This window comes from Electrona antarctica (assembly GCF_951216825.1).
Source record: "Electrona antarctica genome assembly, chromosome: 9".
NCBI lineage: Eukaryota > Metazoa > Chordata > Actinopteri > Myctophiformes > Myctophidae > Electrona > Electrona antarctica.
The window spans coordinates 48,480,108-48,498,274 of NC_136790.1; the positions used below are offsets into that span (position 1 = coordinate 48,480,108).

At 44.3% G+C, this 18,167-nt stretch overlaps 1 protein-coding gene across 3 annotated transcripts in view; it reads left to right on the forward strand.

The window, feature by feature from the left end:
- The window catches only part of LOC306929392 (cadherin-22-like), a 125,971-nt gene that overhangs the window by 40,730 nt on the left and 67,074 nt on the right, over positions 1–18,167 (forward strand). For all 3 annotated transcript variants that reach the window (XM_079509910.1, XM_079509909.1, XM_079509911.1), the window contains exons 3-7: positions 69–188; positions 4,661–4,828; positions 9,449–9,636; positions 12,000–12,256; positions 17,042–17,178. In XM_079509910.1, coding sequence (XP_079366036.1) covers positions 69–188; positions 4,661–4,828; positions 9,449–9,636; positions 12,000–12,256; positions 17,042–17,178 — 870 coding nt within the window. The remainder of the gene's footprint in view (positions 1–68; positions 189–4,660; positions 4,829–9,448; positions 9,637–11,999; positions 12,257–17,041; positions 17,179–18,167) is intronic.

Here is an 18,167-nt window from a genome sequence, read left to right on the forward strand (position 1 = left end):
CTCATTCTCTCTCTCTCTCTCTCTCTCTCTCTCTCTCTCTCTCTCTCTCTCTCTCTCTCTCTGAATAGGAACATCCGTGATGAAGGTCATAGCGTCGGATGCAGATGACCCGACGTATGGCAGCAGTGCCAGGGTGGTGTACAGCGTTCTGGACGGGGAGAAGTTCTTCTCTGTGGAGAAACACACTGGTAAGCTGCTTGATTTACCATGTACATAACCTCTCTCTCTCTCTCTCTCTCTCTCTCTCTCTCTCTCTCTCTCTCGATCTTACACATCATGTTGTAGTCACTGGTTTGTAGTCATAAGGCTGGAACCCAAACCGGTAATAAGGACTACCCTAAATAATCCCCTGCTATCGAGGGCCTCATCATTTTAGGTCAGACCCAATAAAAGCCTTGATGCAGCGTATGAATCCAACAGGTTTCTTCAAGTGCTTCCTGGAATAGTTTGTTTGGTATATTCATCTTTTATTCCAACTTGTAGCGACAATGTTCTTATCATCCAATCTAAACCACCTCTGAGGTGGAAAGCCTGGTGACTTGAGGTTAGACATAGGCAGGGACAACAGTTAGGCAGAGCTAAACAAGTTGCAGAAATGATCATTACACGGATACAGCCTCCCCATATATTCACAGGCATACAGATGAAGGATTAACCAACTTGCTCAAGGAGATTTATGCACTGCCGTATATAGCCGTAAGCATTAATTACTTGCAATGTTAGTTTCTTTTTACTATGTGCCCAAGGCATGTCTGTCTGTCTGTCTGTCTGTCTGTCTGTCTGTCTGTCTGTCTGTCTGTCTGTATGTCTGTCTGTCTGTGCATGGAAATAGCGTTTTTTCACCACCAAGTGTCACTGTTGCACAGCATTACGCACGCACGCACGCACGCACGCACGCACGCACGCACGCACGCACGCACGCACGCACGCACGCACACACACACACACACACACACACACACACACACACTGTGAGTACAGTACAACAAGTACAGTTCAGCATCACTCAGTTCAGACGGACCTTCCTGCATGGTATGGACACTCAAAAATAAGAAATAAGCCCTGCCATCTAAGACACAACTATTAGTCTACAGCAGATATACTGCAATGCACTGGCAATCACCCCTGTGTTCTATTAAACACTTAAACCCATCATTAATTTCCACAAATAAAAATGCTAATTGGGCACAGACAGTTAAATCTCCAGAGGGTTATACGTTGAATATCCCCCAAGATGCAGATAGTGTCACTGTAGAGACGTGCGTCCCCAGTCAGCAGATATGGCTGAATTCCCTGCTGGTATTCTATTGGTGAGGCGGATGGCGGGGATAAGGCCTGAGCCGCGATCTCTCAGGCATAGCCCAGCGTTGGTGTTTCCTGCAAATGGCCCCGTGGGAGAAGCGCTAAACTTTTAATGATCCCTCTTTTTTTTGGTCCCTGCTGCTTTGATTCGGTCGGCCCCGGTGCCGGGATGATAAATGGCTCTGCCTCGGTGGGGCTAGCCGGGAGACCAGCTCCTCGTCTCACGACCTGCCGGTGAAGGACTTGGGCTACTGTATCAAATGAGGATCCGTGGTCTAACTATTATTGTATTGTTATTGTTATTTATTTATTTTTTCGCTCCTCTGATTGTACGACAATTACACCCCCCTGCCTAAAATTCCACAGGATACATTATTGCCCTCATATGATTGGACAGTTGATGTCACAAAATGTAATATAGATAATATAGATGTATTTCTGATCTGTCCTATGCTTCATAGTGCGGTACTGCAGTGCAGTACCCGACAACTGAATTTCCCTTGTGGGATCAATAAAGATAAAATATAATCTAAACCGATGGTCGTTGAAATGAAAACGGTTAAGAATCGGTGTCTATGTAAAGACATCTCTCACATGTTGGATTGTTATGACAGTATTGAGGCATCTTTCTTTGTGTCTTTCTCTGTAAAGAAAATTCTCTCAGGGATTGTTTTGTTATGATATTGTGTATGAAGGCAATACCACTCTCCACAGATCATGTGTTATGTTTCAAGAGACAGTATGATGAATTGAACAAAAGCGAAACACTGCCATTCATGGTCGGTTGTGGATTCACAGACCAAGTTCTGTTGAGGAAGAAATAGAGCTATCGTCATTTACATTTCATGCTCACTTTTCTTTCCTTTCCTATGTAGGCTAGCTTTTTCCGAGCTCCTTAATAACTAGGGTTTTGGCGTTTTTGACGTCCACACTGGCTTCCCCCTGTGTCGTGTACGTTCATTTTCAGTCAGCATGGGAGACATATAATGAATATAAATCCTGTAACGGAATTTTACATTCAAATGTGTTGAATAAAATCTTATTCAATGCAGGGAGTTAGGGTTGAGATAGGGGGGAAATGCATCATAAATGCATCCCCTCTGGCTTCCTGTGGATGAAAGAGGACCATGTCATTTGCCTTCCTCCTTAGCTCCGCTGCTGCATGTACTTTTGGCTACTCGCATACAAACATGACCCGGAGCTACTTGGGAGCCAAATGTGACTAGAATCACTGAGTTGTGTATTCAACACAATGTAAACCTCTGGGAGGGAGAGGAGCACAAGCCCAGGAAATGCAACAATAGATTTTGACATGTAAAATCCCAGGAGAGGGGCAGAATATAAATATTATCTTACCACCCAGTGAAGCGGCTAGCTTCTGTTGTGCCACCGCTGTAGGGCTGGCGGGTGGCAGTGTGTGGCAGTGTGCATGACTGTGTAATATTATTCCCACATGGAATGCAGTGATATTATCATGCCATTGAATTTTTCTAAACAAATGTATTTTCACACTCTTTGAATGGTCTTTCACTTTAACCATTCCACATAAATGTTTTCCACCCCAGGATTTTGTAACCCATTTTTAACCCGGTTCCAATTACCTAGACTGCAATCCTGGGCATGACTCTCCCTTTGCCAACCTGAGCTCATGCTTCCTTCAATGCACGAGGAGTGATTAGACCGCTTTTTTATCACCTGACAGGGGGGAGTGTCCATGGTAGGACATAGCTTGTGGAAGGAACATGTTATTACAACCAGTTTCTTTCCCCTCCATCAGGTGCCCCAGCTGACCAGGGGGGTGCAGTAGAGACCAGGATTACTGCATGTTTTTTGTGAGAACATGTAAACTCCTCACAGAAAGGCCTTTCACCAACCCCACCTAGGGTATGGGTGCGGAGGAGAGAACAAGTGTTTTTGACAACTAAAACAAATCATGTTTTAGTTTCTCTCGCCAGTGTCTCTCGCCAGAATGACGCAGGCACTCCTGCAAAAGTGCTGACATTTTTAGCACTGCTTGCTCTGGGGAGAAATATTATTTTGACCTTCGGGTCAAACCAGAAACAGGATTGTGTTCAACCTAGACTGTAGACACAGGATCTAAATGGCTCAATACAACCAGCCCAATTGTATAGGTTATATTGTATTCACATACTCTACTATTGGACAAAATAACATTTTATTCACAAAAGAAGATTAGAGCTTACAATAGAGTTTCTATATCTTAATGCCCTGATGTTTTACATAAAGTACTTTGAATTGCCTTGTTGCTGCAATGTGCTGCTATACAAAACCTACATAAATGAAAGTTGACATTACTTTTTTTTATATAAAGAATCTACAAGCTCCCAATGCCTATATACATTATGATGTCTTGTGAGCTTATACATGTTGCTGTTTGTCAATCAACCAATTATACAGAGCTTACCGGTATTATGCCATACTATTGTCAAACTAAAATGCAAAACTAAAAATATGGAGCTGAAATTCCCCCCATTCTTCTCCTGTGTCTTGGTCACAATGTCAGCCATGACATCCCCAGCTGCCTGTGATTGGACAGGGCAACCTGACCTGAGTGTTGCTACTGTAGTTAGTCCACATAGTGGGTCAGTCACAGCGACCAATACACTGCAGTCATCTTTTCACAAATATCCAATTTCTGGAAGCATGCAGAGGATTGGATTGTTTCTTTCTTTTCAAACTCTGCAGAACTCTTTCCTCTCTTTGAAGTGTAAGACTGGTGTGGCTTAACGCAGTAGACAGCCTGTTTTCAACTCAGCACAGAGCCTGTTGAAATGCAACTACTGAATGCGCTCCCTGGGCAGATTAAGAGAAGCCATTGTGATTGTTTTGTCTACAACCCACTGCTTGCACTATAGAGGTACATCCTGACACAGGCTTGGCTTTCACCGTATAGAGCAGTTGTCTTGAAGCTTAATTCTGGCAGAGGCAGGCCTTCATTCCGTTGCCTATATATTATTCATTTTAATACAGCCCAGTCCTATAATGGTATAAGCACAGTGTTTTTAAAAAAAAAAGAGAAAAAAAGGTAAAGAAAGAAAGAAGAAGGGAAACAAAGACACAATCTCGTCTATCCGGAGGGCTCATGGAGGGGAATTGGAATGCACTGCACTAGTGCGTCTCATCTGTAATAGAGTGCTCAGCTGAAGTTGATATTCAAAATGGGCGGCGTCAGGGATATTATCAAGTTGCAGGAATTCTAACAACTGTTGTGTACTTTTATTTTGTCTCTCTCGGTGTCCCCCCCCCACCCCCCCCCCCCCCCCCTCTCTCTCTCTCTCTCTCTCTCTCTCTCTCTCTCCCACTTCTCATGTGTCCCTTTCCATGCCGCCATCATCAGGGATCATCCTGACAGCTGTGGCAGACCTGGACCGTGAGACCCAGGACCGCTACGAGCTGGTGGTCAAGGCCACGGACATGGCGGGTCAACTGGGCGGTCTCTCTGGCTCCACTACGGTGACCATCGTCATCACCGACGTTAACGACAACCCTCCACGCTTTCCACAGAGTGAGCCTCTTGCACACAGACGCATGCACGCACGCACGCACGCACGCACGCACGCACACGCACACACACACACACACACACACACACACACACACACACATATTTTCAGAGGGATACAGAGAGATAGAGAGAGATTAGTGTTCATCTTGTGGGGCAGAATAATTGTATCATCACTGTCGGGCCGAAACCTTGTATCTCCATATTTCAACTTAATATATAATATATTCAACTTATATTTTTGTGAATTAATGACTTTCTTCATCATACAATTCAAGTCATGCAAAATGTGCGACAACGCACAGAATTGCAATCTGGGAACCCATTCAGTTCATGCCTCTTTTTTGTTTAAAAACGCAGTTTCTTAGTAGGCTACACTTCCTCCTGGTGCAGATCTGTGTTTATTCCTGCTAACATTAGAAGAAAAAAGCCATTATGCACACCTACAGTGGACAGGTGCGTTGGATAACGGTAGAAGTAGAGAAAAACGGATCCCGCACACTGTCTTCACTTACAGAATTAGATTTATTGAGCAACGTGTCAGTCGTTCAGATCTTCATCAGGCATCAGATGAAGGTCTGCCTGATCGACCGTCTGATCGACCGAAGCGTTGCTCAATAAATCTAATTCTGTAAGTGAAGACAGTTTTTCCTCTATTCCTGCTAACAACAATGTTACAATGTTTAAGGCAGTGGTGCTGACAGAGCTTGCTGTTAGCAGATTCTGTCTTCAGAGATTCATTGCGTTGTGAGCATTACAGATTTCTCGTCATTTATCAATTTGTCCACAATGCCAAAGACGAGATTTTGTCTTTTCTAGCGATTAAGTATTAACAAGTGCTTGTGACAAAATAATAATTATATCGGATCCATTGGAACACTGGCTCTTTTTTGCATTTCCTGAAAAGAAAATTAGTGGAAATGTGGTGCATGATGAGAGAGAGAGAGAGAGAGAGAGAGAGAGAGAGAGAGAGAGAGAGAGAGAATGAGCAGTGGCCCCTATGGGCCCCTATGGGCTCTGAGTTCTGAATGTTAGACCCGCCCACTGTATACAGTGCTACAGTGATGGAGTGCTGATTTATTTATTTTACCACGGATCGTTTGTTTACATCATCCCCAACATGCTTTGACATAATTTGTCCCAGAGATTTTGCTGGAGAAACCACTCCACTCAGCAAAGAAATTAAAATAAAATGAGAGAGAGAGAGAGAGAGAGAGAGAGAGAGAGAGAGAGAGAGAGAGAGAGAGAGAGAGAGAGAGAGAGAGAGAGAGGCACTAACACCAATCAGGGAATGGTCTCAGCCGTGCTGACTGGCCCAAATACTGTCAGAGAAAATCATTTCATATTAATGCATGTGCTGGTCCAACACTCAACCCATAACTGGCCATCAAGTGATGGGAACTGATGTCTGGCCCGGTACATGGGACTCTAGAGAGGTCTGAATCAATATTCAAGAGAGTGACACTGATGTTTTGTTTTATCCTCACAGCTCTTGTGGTAATTTTAGATTTAGTTTAGTGAATTAAGGTCATCTTAGATGCCAAATTCACTGTCGACCCGTCAGTCAATCCCAATAGGAACTAGAAAAAGTGCCCTTCTGGGCACAGGTCTCCACCAGGAGGATAGGAGTGTGTGTGTGATGTTTGGCAATTTTTTTAGGAGCAATATAAACGTGTGTGTGTGATGCGGCTTGACCTGTTGTAGCGCCACCATGAGGCTGATTTGAAAACTGTCAAGTGGCATTTCTTCCAAAGCCTAGTGGGAATATGCATGCACAGTTTCACCACAATCGGACGCTGCGTTGAGTAGTTGTGGCGATTTGTACAAAGCGGGTACAAAGCGGGCTACTCCTGAAATGTTTAGAAGCCAATCGTAGTCAATGAGGGTGGATTATGAGAAATCAAACAAACCTGTCTTGATCACATGACTATGAAGAGCATGTGTACCGATTTGCGTGAAATTTGGATAAAATCTGAAGGAGTAATATTAGAAAATGTGTTTTACATATGTCGGCCTCCTGGAGGCGCTATAAAGAGCAGATGTTTAAAATTCCAGGCAAAGGTTTTTCCTTGGCCTCTAGAGAGTTGGCATACAAAGTTATCCACAGATCCGTGCAGTTAGAGGTAAAAACACTTTTCGACCAGTTATAGCGCCACCATGAGGCTGAGTTGAAAATGTTCATGTAGCATTTCATCCTCGGCCTAGTGGGAATGTGTGTGCACAATTTAACGGAAATCACACGATGTGTTCATGATTTGCAGCATTTTGTTTGAAACTGAGCACTCCTGCGAACTTTGGAAGCCAATCTTAGCCAATCAGGATGGAGTCTGAGAAATCTGAAAGACCTGTTTCGTTGAATGGCTCTAGAGAGACTGTGTACCAATTTGCGTGATGTTTGGATAAAATCTGTAGGTGTACTGTCCAAAAACTTGTTTTGCACAAAGCGGCCTCCTGGTGGCGCTATAACAGGCCGTTCTGGAAATTCTGGGGCAGAGGTTCAGCGTTGGCATCCAGGGAGTGTGTGTGCAAAATTTGGCATCGACCGGGTTAACGGTGCCAGAGATTAGCTGTTCACAGACAGAAGGACGGACGGACACACGGACGGACGGACGGACGGACGGACGGACGGACGGACGGAGTGCAAAACATACTCTCTCCCCATGCCTTCGGCCTGGTGGAGACAATTATGCGCAATACAATAGGTACAGGGCAAAAGAACTATGACAAAAACATCAAGATAGTATACAATTATCAGAAAAGGGCTGCAGTATTATGGAATAATATTCCATAATAATATTAATTTCATATAAGTACAACATAAGACTCCGTCTCTCTTTCTCCCTGTCTCTAAAACATTACTCGCTTTTTTTTCTTTTTCAAAATGAGTTAATAGCACAGGCCGACTCTTCACATACTAGAGCATGTCTGAAATAAGGGGTGGCGGTGGCTCAGGGGTAGAGTGGCTGGATGGGGACCACAAGGTTGCCAGTTCGAACCTGGACTCCCCCAGAGTTAGTGTCGAAGTGTCCTTGAGCAAGACACTGAACCCCTAATTTCTCCCAATGTGCTGGCTCGTGCCTTGCATGGTTTCCACTGCCATCGGTGTATGAATGTGTGTGTGAATGGGTGAATTGATGCACAATCTATGTAAACGCCTTGGATAAAAGGCGCTATATAAATGCACCATTTACCATTTAAGTGTCAGAGCTGAAATCGACATGTAAATATGAAATAAATGCTTAAACATGTAGCTAGGTGTAATGTTAGAGACCACAGAAGTGAACCTTTCAAGCCTGTTTTCTCAACTCATCAAGAGTTGTCAAGCTAGCTCAATAAAGTTGTATTGTTTGCTGTGTTACTTTAGATCAGGTTTTTGTGTAGCTTAGGTTGTGTCACTGGTTTTCTTTACTTTCTGTGAAATTATATTATTAATATATATATGTTTCACCTCATGGTGCGTTCACGCTAGCCGCTACAAAAGCTGAAAAACGAGCTACATTGCCGATGAGTCACTGTTGCGCAACTAATCTTGTCAAAAAGTGTGTCTGTGTGGGAGCGAGTGAGAAAAACAATGAAGGAACATAGAAAGGCTCAGCTTAAAAACAACTGGGAACTGGCCGACGACAAAGTCAGTGCAAGATCAGTGGAATTGATCAAACATAAACATCTAACTAAAATTCACTCAATGTCTGAATGAATGAATGAATGTCTGAATATCTGAAACACTGTCATTGCCGTCTTAAGAGAGCCCTTTTCCCCATTTAAACAATTTTAAATTAATAATTAATGTATTAGTGAATACAAAATTCCCATCGACTTACATTGGAAAAAGAGTGTTTAAAATGTGGAAGCCATTTCATCTTTTTTGTAGCAGACCTGTGTCAGAAGTTACGAGTGTCATCTTTATGTTGCTGGCTTCCATTGGAATAGTAGCCTGTCACTTTTGTAGCTGCTTGTGTGAATACGGCTAGCTTCAGTAATTCTCACTGCTGTATGGCCACAGATTCAGTTTGGAAAGCAGATCCATGCACACCTCGCAAACTGTACAAAAGAATGTGCTTGAATATATAAACCAGTTGTTATGTTCAGTGTTGTGAATGAACCCTGGCAGACAGTACTGAAAGTCTTAATACTGACATGGACTGACAGTTTAGCATATGCACTATTAACACTCAAACCTGCCAGAGATATAGTAGTGCATAACCCCTGACAGGAACTCAATAGGAGCTGTCAGTGCAGCTAACAGCAATGGCATAATGTTATACAGTATTATGTTCAACATGAATTTAATTGAACTGGATGGTATGCTGTGAACATATTGACCACAGACCTCGCTTAACTCACCCTGATCCCGTTGATCTCTTTCCTTTATTGCATTCTCTCACCCTTTCTCCCCTCTTGTTTCTTCAATTCATCTCTTTGACACGTGATATTTATTTTTTCCTGTGCCTGCTTAATTTTTTGTCTGTTCTGTCTCATCTTCTCCACAAGCACTCTCCCTCTAACCTCACCCTCTTCCGGTCATCCACCTTTCCTCTTCTTCCTCGTAACACCTTCCATCACTTATTTATTTTCCTTCTGCCCTTCTTTCCTCCTGTAACACTTACCCGGGTCACCAACCAGAGATGTACCAGTTTGCGGTCTCGGAGGGGGCGCCCGTGGGGACCTCGGTGGGCCGCGTCATCGCCACCGACGCCGACATGGGAGAGAACACAGACATGAGCTACCTGATCAAAGACCAAGAGGGAGGGGAGCTCTTCAAGGTCACCACAGACCCACATACGCAGGAGGCGGTGATCTCCGTCAAAAAGGTAAGGGTTCTGTTAGCAGTTGGTCAGCGGTGCTCCATTCCTAAAGCTGTAGGGAAGTCCATTTCATTACATCCAATAGTGGACTCTTTAGTCTGCTGTCATCACTAAGTAAAGCATTACAGCTGATAGTTAGCAATTATATGGAGCATAGCAACCTTTGCATGCTTAACGCAAGAAACCTTCAAGCTACAACATTAGATAACATGACAGATGAAAGGCTGAATACGCTTGAGCTAGCAGCTCTGCTTCTTATTATCAGTGGTAGTCTATCTATGTGATATGCAGACATACACTGCATGCCCACTGGGAGGTTCCATAAGCCTTCTACAAAATTAGCACAGATATGTAATTGCCGCCATAATATTGATACTTGATGATGATTATGATGACTGCATATGCGTGAAAATGGCACACACTAGAAATGTGTCTCCCTGGAAAGAGCTTGATGCCTGAGGCTGGACTCACACATGTGTTCAGCCAACGTGTCTGAAACACAAGCCGAGACTTGGGTGGTAGTGTGGTGGCAGCGATTACAATTTAGGCATTTAGCAGACGCTCTTAATCCAGAGTGATTTACAGTAAGCAAGAACAACACATGATACATGAAATATATAAAAAAATAGTCATCAAGGATCATACGCAAACTAAGAACCTATCATACAGTAGAATATCTGTACAATGACTATGTGTACATAATATGCCATCTAAATTACATAAGAGAATTTTGGCTGGTTAAAAACCAGGGTAACATCGATGTCACCGCAAAATGTCAAAGGCAGAGCAGGGCGTAATGTAAGTAGGCATGTAAAGGTATACCGTATTACCGTATTATATTAGTAATGTAAGTAGGCATGTAAAGGTATACCGTATTACCATATTATATTAGTAATGTAAGTAGGCATGTAAGCGCCGCCGCACAACAGAGCGGAAAATTGCCCTGAAACACAGAAACCGGAGCTATAGGCGCTAATCAAAGTGGCTAACTGGTCCCAGTAGCTCTGGTAGGCCCTGTCCATGCAGCCCCGGCCTTGGGTAGAAAATAGACCCGGCCTCGGAAGCCAAGACCGGACAGGGACACAGAGGAGCATAGCTAGCGGTTTAGCTACTCGCCTCTCTGTTTTATCCACAAATCTTATAACCTGGGCTGACGCATTACTGATCTTGTCAATCCTAGCATGCTCAATTCTCAATTTCCATAAAGGTTGTCGCTACTCATTATTTTTTATAGATTTGAAGTCAGCTGTGACATTGCCTTTCTTTTCTTTGAAATGCTATTGGCCACATGGTGTGTTCCTCGTGAGATTAAAAACATTCACAGCACCTGCTGTCAACTGGATTTGAGGTAGAAGCAGTCAGACTCAGCAGACTGCAATATCCACTTTTTTCACTTCCATTTTGTTAGCAAAGCACAAAGGACTTACCCAGCATTGATAAAGGAATGCAGTTCCTAGTTTGTGCAGCTGGAGATATGGCCTTTTTACATCTTACCCAGATGTATCCAACCTGTCACTCAAGTTACACACAGTTCTGCATGTGAAGGGCTGCAGATGGATTGACCTTCAGCCCAAGAAGGGAAATCATTAAATCACACAACCTAATTTTCTCTAGTGTTGTCTTTAAGGCAGCCATCATGCATTGCATTGGATGTATTGTTTGCAGCCTTGGTGGAAGTCTAGCAGGTTTCACTGAGGGGACAATCTGTAAACTACAAGGTTAGCCATTTAGCAAGGTATTGTACTGGCCAGGCTACTGCAGGCTAGTGGTAACAACATTGTTACTGTTTTTCGCGTTGTTGTTAATGTCAAAATCGATTTTTGGATTTTACTCTGTGAATCATTCCAGAAATATCAATGAAGATAAGGATGTTTATTGACCTTGTACTGTAAGAAGCAAATACTTTCCAGCATTTCACAAGTTAGATGTACAATTTTCAAAGGGATTTTCAGAATAGTTGTGATCCTGCTCTTTTTTTGCATCTGTCAATGAATTTTATTCCACAGTATGGCGATAATTAGAATGATCGCAGGCCATCTTCCAAAGGTCTTCAAAACAATATGCTGTAGTTTTCTACACTGGGTCGGGACCTGCATGTTTGGATCATGGAACCATTTTTATGGGTTGTGGGTAAACATTACAGTTTCTCTAGAACAGTCTGCTCACACCGCCACTGTTTTTAGTACTAATCTTTCAAGACCCACAGAACATTTTGCTCCATGAGTCCTTGGTAGGGAGCGCCTTTGAGGAAAAACTCATCCTTGGCCGTGAGTGAGTCAAGTGTTTTGCCAATTGTTTGGGAGTCCACGTCATGCGACCTCCACACAACCCCCTCCTTGATGTCTCCACCTTGTTTCATTCATCTCCAGGCCCTGGACTTTGAGAGCAAGCGCACGCACAACGTGGTGGTGGAGGCAGTGAACAAGCATGCAGACCCTCGCTTCGTGGACCTGGGCTCCTTCCGGGACCAGACCATCGTGCGGGTGAGCGTGTCGGACGAGGACGAGCCGCCCGCCTTCAGTCCGGCAGAGGGCGCCGTCATGGAGGTGCAGGAAGACGCCAAGGTGGGAGCGCTGGTCGGGACGGTCACCGCCAAGGACCCCGATGTGGTGAACGCACCTGTCAGGTACTGTACCAACAAGGACCCTGTTGTGGTGAACGCACCTGTCAGGTACTGTACAGAACGCACCTGTCAGGTACTGTACAGAATGCATATATGTCTCTGTACTGCCTCCCCCAGGCCAGCCAGGGCACCTGAAGGGGAAAGGATCTGGTTGGAATAACGTGTTCCTTCCACTCGCTACGTCCAACCGGGGAAACTCCCCTCTGTCAGGTGAACAGAAGTGGCTTGGACGCTCATGCATTCAATGAAGCATGTGGTCAGTCCGTTGCTCTCCCCAGGTTGGCGGAGAGAGTGTAGAGCCCAGGGATTACATTAGATAATTTACACTGGGTGAAAAATGGGTTGCAAAATGGTGGGATAAAAAAAGAAAGAAAAGCAGTCTTCAGTGTCCAGATCTGTGACCCATGCAGTGTTCCTCAGACGTAAGGTACAAATGCAAGGTGTGAAAGGAGGAATGTAGATGAATACTAAGACAGACACGCGGTGACACCACACGCAGGCCCCGTGCAAATTACCTCCATTAAAAATGCATGAGGCTGATCTGAAAGAGTTCCAGTGCAGCCAGGTTTCAGGTGTCAAGGTGCGTGCGTGCGTGTGTGTGTGCGTGCGGGAGGGAGGGAGGGAGAGAGAAATCATTTGGCAATGAGCTATCTACTGGGCAGAGATAGCCAGCTAACAGCCTGCAATGCCCCATCAGAGCCTCCGGCATTATCACTCACTCGCACGCACACACACAAATGGGCATACACACAAATGGGCTCGCAAAGGTGTGTGTGTGTGTGTGTGTGTGTGTGTGTGTGTGTGTGTGTGTGTGTGTGTGTGTGTGTGTGTGTGTGTGTGTGTGTGTGTGTGTGTGTGTGTGTGTGTGTGTGTGTGTGTGTGTGTGTGTGTGTGTGCGTGCGTGCAAGCATCTGCATATATACGTAGTAAGAACATAAGCATATTGTTTACTATAATATAGTATACACTGTACATATATTCTCTAATGTGTGTGCGTACAGTGTGGTGTGTGCGTTGTGTTCGTCCGGTCATTCGTGCTGCGTGCGTGTGTGTGTACTAATAGCATGTTGACATTTGTATTATAGCCTCTTGAACCTGAAATGCCTCTTGAACCTTGATATGCTGTCATAATTCTGCTGTCGTAATTATGTAATTATGCTGTCATAATTCAGTGGCTTGATATTCATTAGTACATATATTAAATGAGCAGGTGAACATTCAGTGTACATGTCTGTTTCACAAACAGTGGGTTGGGACCCATTTGTGGTCACAGACCAATTCTTATAGGTCACAAGTCGAGTAAAAATAAATGTTCTTGTCCATCATTTATAACAAACAAAAAATCAAAACGAAAAAAGTAGTGAAAATAGCCGATCTACAAGCTCACAACGTCTACTCTCTTCTAGGTCTTGACCAGAAACGTTTAGGAACCACTGATCTTGAGGCCACATTGTGCATGCCTATGTTGGTTCATATCACTGTTAATATCACCACTCTGAATGGAACTCCCATGGAGTGGGTGGAGACCGTGGGGCGCTACAAATACCTTGGTTTCTGCTTGGATAAACACCTACATTTTAAAATTCATATTGATTTTTAGCTTAAAAATGCTTGTTTTACCCCTTCCTCTCGCAAACAGTTGATCAGTGGCCTCGTTCTGTCCCAGCTGGACTATGATGATACATAGGTTTGCTTGTTCCTCCACTTTGGCCAAATTGTACCATGCTGCACAGAGGTTCATAACAACCTTACCCTTCAGAACTCATCACTGTACGCTGTATGCTGGTTGTCATTGACATCTCGCAGGCTGCATCATTTATATCTTAATTTGCAAAGCTATTGTTGGTGATCTCCCTTTCTACATTTCATACATACCTCAGATGAAATGCCAGGCTACGGTGTGTAGTACCCTCGTTTACATTTGAGGGGGGTAAAAAATATATTTGGCCCCCCTGGTCGTGGAACGACCTGCAGACCAGACTCAAATTGGCCTTGGAAAAAAAAAAGTAGTTTCAAAAGGATCACCTCAGATGTACACTCCAACATTTGCACATGTCCGGACGTGTACTAGCCTCTGTGTAGGCCTAGTACCTACAGTACATATTTATTTACTAGTCCTTACCCGTTCTGAATATATGAACAGCAAATGATGTTCAGTGTGGGTAATGTGATAGGGAGGGGGGAATTAATTGCCTTGGCAACAGTTACAATCCTGTGCACTTGTATATCTGTTGGATCATAACATATGAATACTTGTGATGGTGATGTTCAGTGTGTCACGCTGGGTGCGTGCAGGGCTGTAACCTGTTGTAGTCAGTGTCCAGGCTTTCAGCGTGCATGTAGCCTATGGCACGGTGGTTGAGGAGGGAGCGGACAGTGTGGTGTCGAAACAGCGCGTGTGTTCACGTTAACATGCCCCCGTCCAACTGTCAGAGCTGGCTTTCAGGTGCCTGTGCCACGCAACCTGCGCGTTGGCCGCGATGCTTCCCCAAAGAAGATGTTATGTCGACTGACGCAAGAGTAGCTGTAGTATCAGGGTCCGAGTTGTTTTCCCCGTGTGGGTTGCGCGGAAAAGTGTGTCCCAGTATTAATCTGTGTCCGTCCCAACATGCATTTCACTGGTGACACTGGTGACACTGGTGACACGTGATGTGCGGGCAGATGAGTTGTTTTTGACGCAAATTAATTTAATTAAGATGTGTAATGCAGGGCAGATTGAGGTTGGAGGACAGGGCTGTGCGGCGCTAGGTTCCGTGAGGCTATCCGTGCGTCGTGGCGTTGTGAGGAGGCGCTGGAAGCGAGCAGCTGTCTTGCTCTATGCTAAGGAAGTATTCTGACTGAAAGACAGCGACCGAGCGAAATAGACAGCGAGCGAGCGAGCGCTAAATTATTAGTTAGATGTACATAATATTGTACATTGTGTATCTATTTTATTCTAATGTGATTTGTGTATTGTAATAATAATAATAATAATAATAACTAAAAAACTCAGATGTTTTTACTAAGGAAGGGTAAGTGGTATTTTGTTGGTTAAAATAAGTAGTTATAGCTCAATATTCTGATTCTGAGTAGTATTGATATAGCGTTTTGGGTAACGGGAGTTTCCCTGTCTCTGCAGCTCTTTAGATCAATACCACAATGTAGAAATACCATCTTCCGAGGAAATGTCCTGTATTCAGTACCATATTTATCTAAATCGTTCCAAAGTAGCAGACCTAAGCTTGTAGATCGGCTATTTTCAAATAGCCTAAGTATAAAATAGGGCTTAACTGGTACAGTTTTGTAATAATAATCAAAATACTCAAGTAAACTTTTTTAATATAGTACTACTGTATTACGTACGTACTTGTTTAACACCCCGAGCGGCATGAACGGAGTTCTCCGTCCTATCAATTAGTAACGCCCAGCGCTCAGGACAGAGATTGATCAAAAGGACGGAGATTATTTATCAAAACCGATCGTATCGCTCCACAGGCTGGGAGTGTCTGTTGCGCAACATTCAATGTTATTTTCCGTTGGGACATCATAGAAAATGTTCCCCCCCATTTTAGCTGACGAGATCGAAAATCTTAAAACGTGAATAACTCTTGAACTAAATCATTCCGTTCAATTCTAAGAAAAGATTATGTGTTAGACAGCCCATCACGGTCCCGTCGCTAGTCGCGTTAGAATTAATCATACCTCCCGTTGTTGTCGAACGCATCGAGAGTGTTTTGGCTACATCAAGCTACTTCAGCCACATCCAGGATAGCATCCGGTCCGTCGCTAAATGTGCTCCGCTGCTATAAATCGCTGGGCACTCTGATTTAATGGATTATATAACCCCGGGCGTTCGGGGTGTTAAGATACTTGTTCCACCGCTGGACACAACTGAGAGAGTGGATAACTCCACCGCAAAAACTTGCACAGTGCCACTAGAGAGAGAACAGATATTAGAGCTGCACAGTTGTTGACTACGATGTGGACTGTGTTTCAAGTGTTGAAAGCATCACTCCTCTCAAATGAATGGTATTTGAGAACAGTACATGATGCTGTTGACATTCTCTTTATTAATAATACTTTATATAACTCTAGCTGTCATACGATGGCTGCGGGGGTGGTGTGACTGTGAGGAGCCTTTGTGGGAGAGATATTTAAAAAGCTGCCGTTGCCCTCGCTGGTTTAGGTTTAGGGTTTCTGTGGGCATGAGCGAGTCAGCCAGAATACTGTAGTAGAAAGGAGAAAATTGGAAAGTGGAAATAAAAAGAAAACCGCCATTGGGTTTTCTGTTGACTTCCCGATGATGTGTTTTGATTTTGCTGGAGCGCACTATGAAATTTGAATGTCTGCTTTCTTGCTCCGGGGTGGGCAGTGAGTAACTAAGCAGGGTCGCACACACTGTGACAGCTTTCTAATAAACGCACTGTAACAGATGATTATTTTTATCCATTTCTTTGGTGGATATGTTTTTTTTCCCTCTCTCTATCTTTCTTCTCCCCCTCACCCTCCTCTCTCTCTCTCTCTCTCTCTCTCTCTCTCTCATCATTAAATATTTTTTACAAGTTGCTCCCGCTCAAAGTAACCTGATATCAACTCTGCCAGTCCTTAGATAACCTCTTTGTTTGTCACATCGAACGGAAGGAGAGCCCAAAAATAATTATACGTGAGAAGAAAAGAAAAAGGACTGTATTCATTAAATGTCTCAGAATTGGTATTTCACTTGTAAGTATTGTGAGTAATTGTAAGTATTGTGCTCCTCATGCTTTACTGTCTCTCTGTGTGTCTCTCTGTCTCTGTCTCCGGTTGCAGGTTTTCCATTGATCACAGCACGGACCAGGAGAAGATCTTCCATATTGATCCCGTATCGGGTGCCATCACTCTGGGCAAGGTCTTGGATCGAGAGACTGCAGGCTGGCACAACATCACAGTGACTGCAGTGGAAGCAGGTGAGAGACTGCAGGCTGGCACAACATCACAGTGACTGCAGTGGAAGCAGGTGAGAGACTGCAGGCTGGCACAACATCACAGTGACTGCAGTGGAAGCAGGTGAGAGACTGCAGGCTGGCACAACATCACAGTGACTGCAGTGGAAGCAGGTGAGAGACTGCAGGCTGGCACAACATCACGGTGACTGCAGTGGAAGCAGGTGAGAGACTGCAGGCTGGCACAACATCACGGTGACTGCAGTGGAAGCAGGTGAGAGACTGCAGGCTGGCACAACATCACGGTGACTGCAGTGGAAGCAGGTGAGAGACTGCAGGCTGGCACAACATCACGGTGACTGCAGTGGAAGCAGGTGAGAGACTGCAGGCTGACACAACATCACGGTGACTGCAGTGGAAGCAGGTGAGAGACTGCAGGCTGGCACAACATCACGGTGACTGCAGTGGAAGCAGGTGAGAGACTGCAGGCTGGCACAACATCACAGTGACTGCAGTGGAAGCAGGTGCATCACCTTCCATGTCCTGTAGAGCTTAGTGAACAGAGGCACTCAATAGGATTACGTCCTCATACTGTACTGGTCAGGCCGACCTGTTAGAGTCATCCTCAAAGGCTTCCTTTTTTAGTTTGATACGCAATGGGCGACCAGTTGATAAGATTTCCGGTTTTATCTCTGGGACCTCGATTTACACTGTGAGTGTTATTTTAACTCTGAGAATTTAGACCCATGGACTTGCAGACAGTGGTGGAAAGTAACTACATTTATTTATTAAGTACTGTAGGCCGATTTAAGGGACACTTCACCCTTTTTGCCGACGTTATGACGTTTAGAAGATTTAGAACACTTTCCTGGGGGTCTTATGTGGTTTTAGATATTTTAGATTTTAGCAGTGAGACCAGTGTCTCTGATGTCATGGACACTGGGCTCACTTACTTCCTGGACTACATGTTGTCTCAGTAAGACAGCCCTCCCCCTATCCACAAGGAGGAGCAG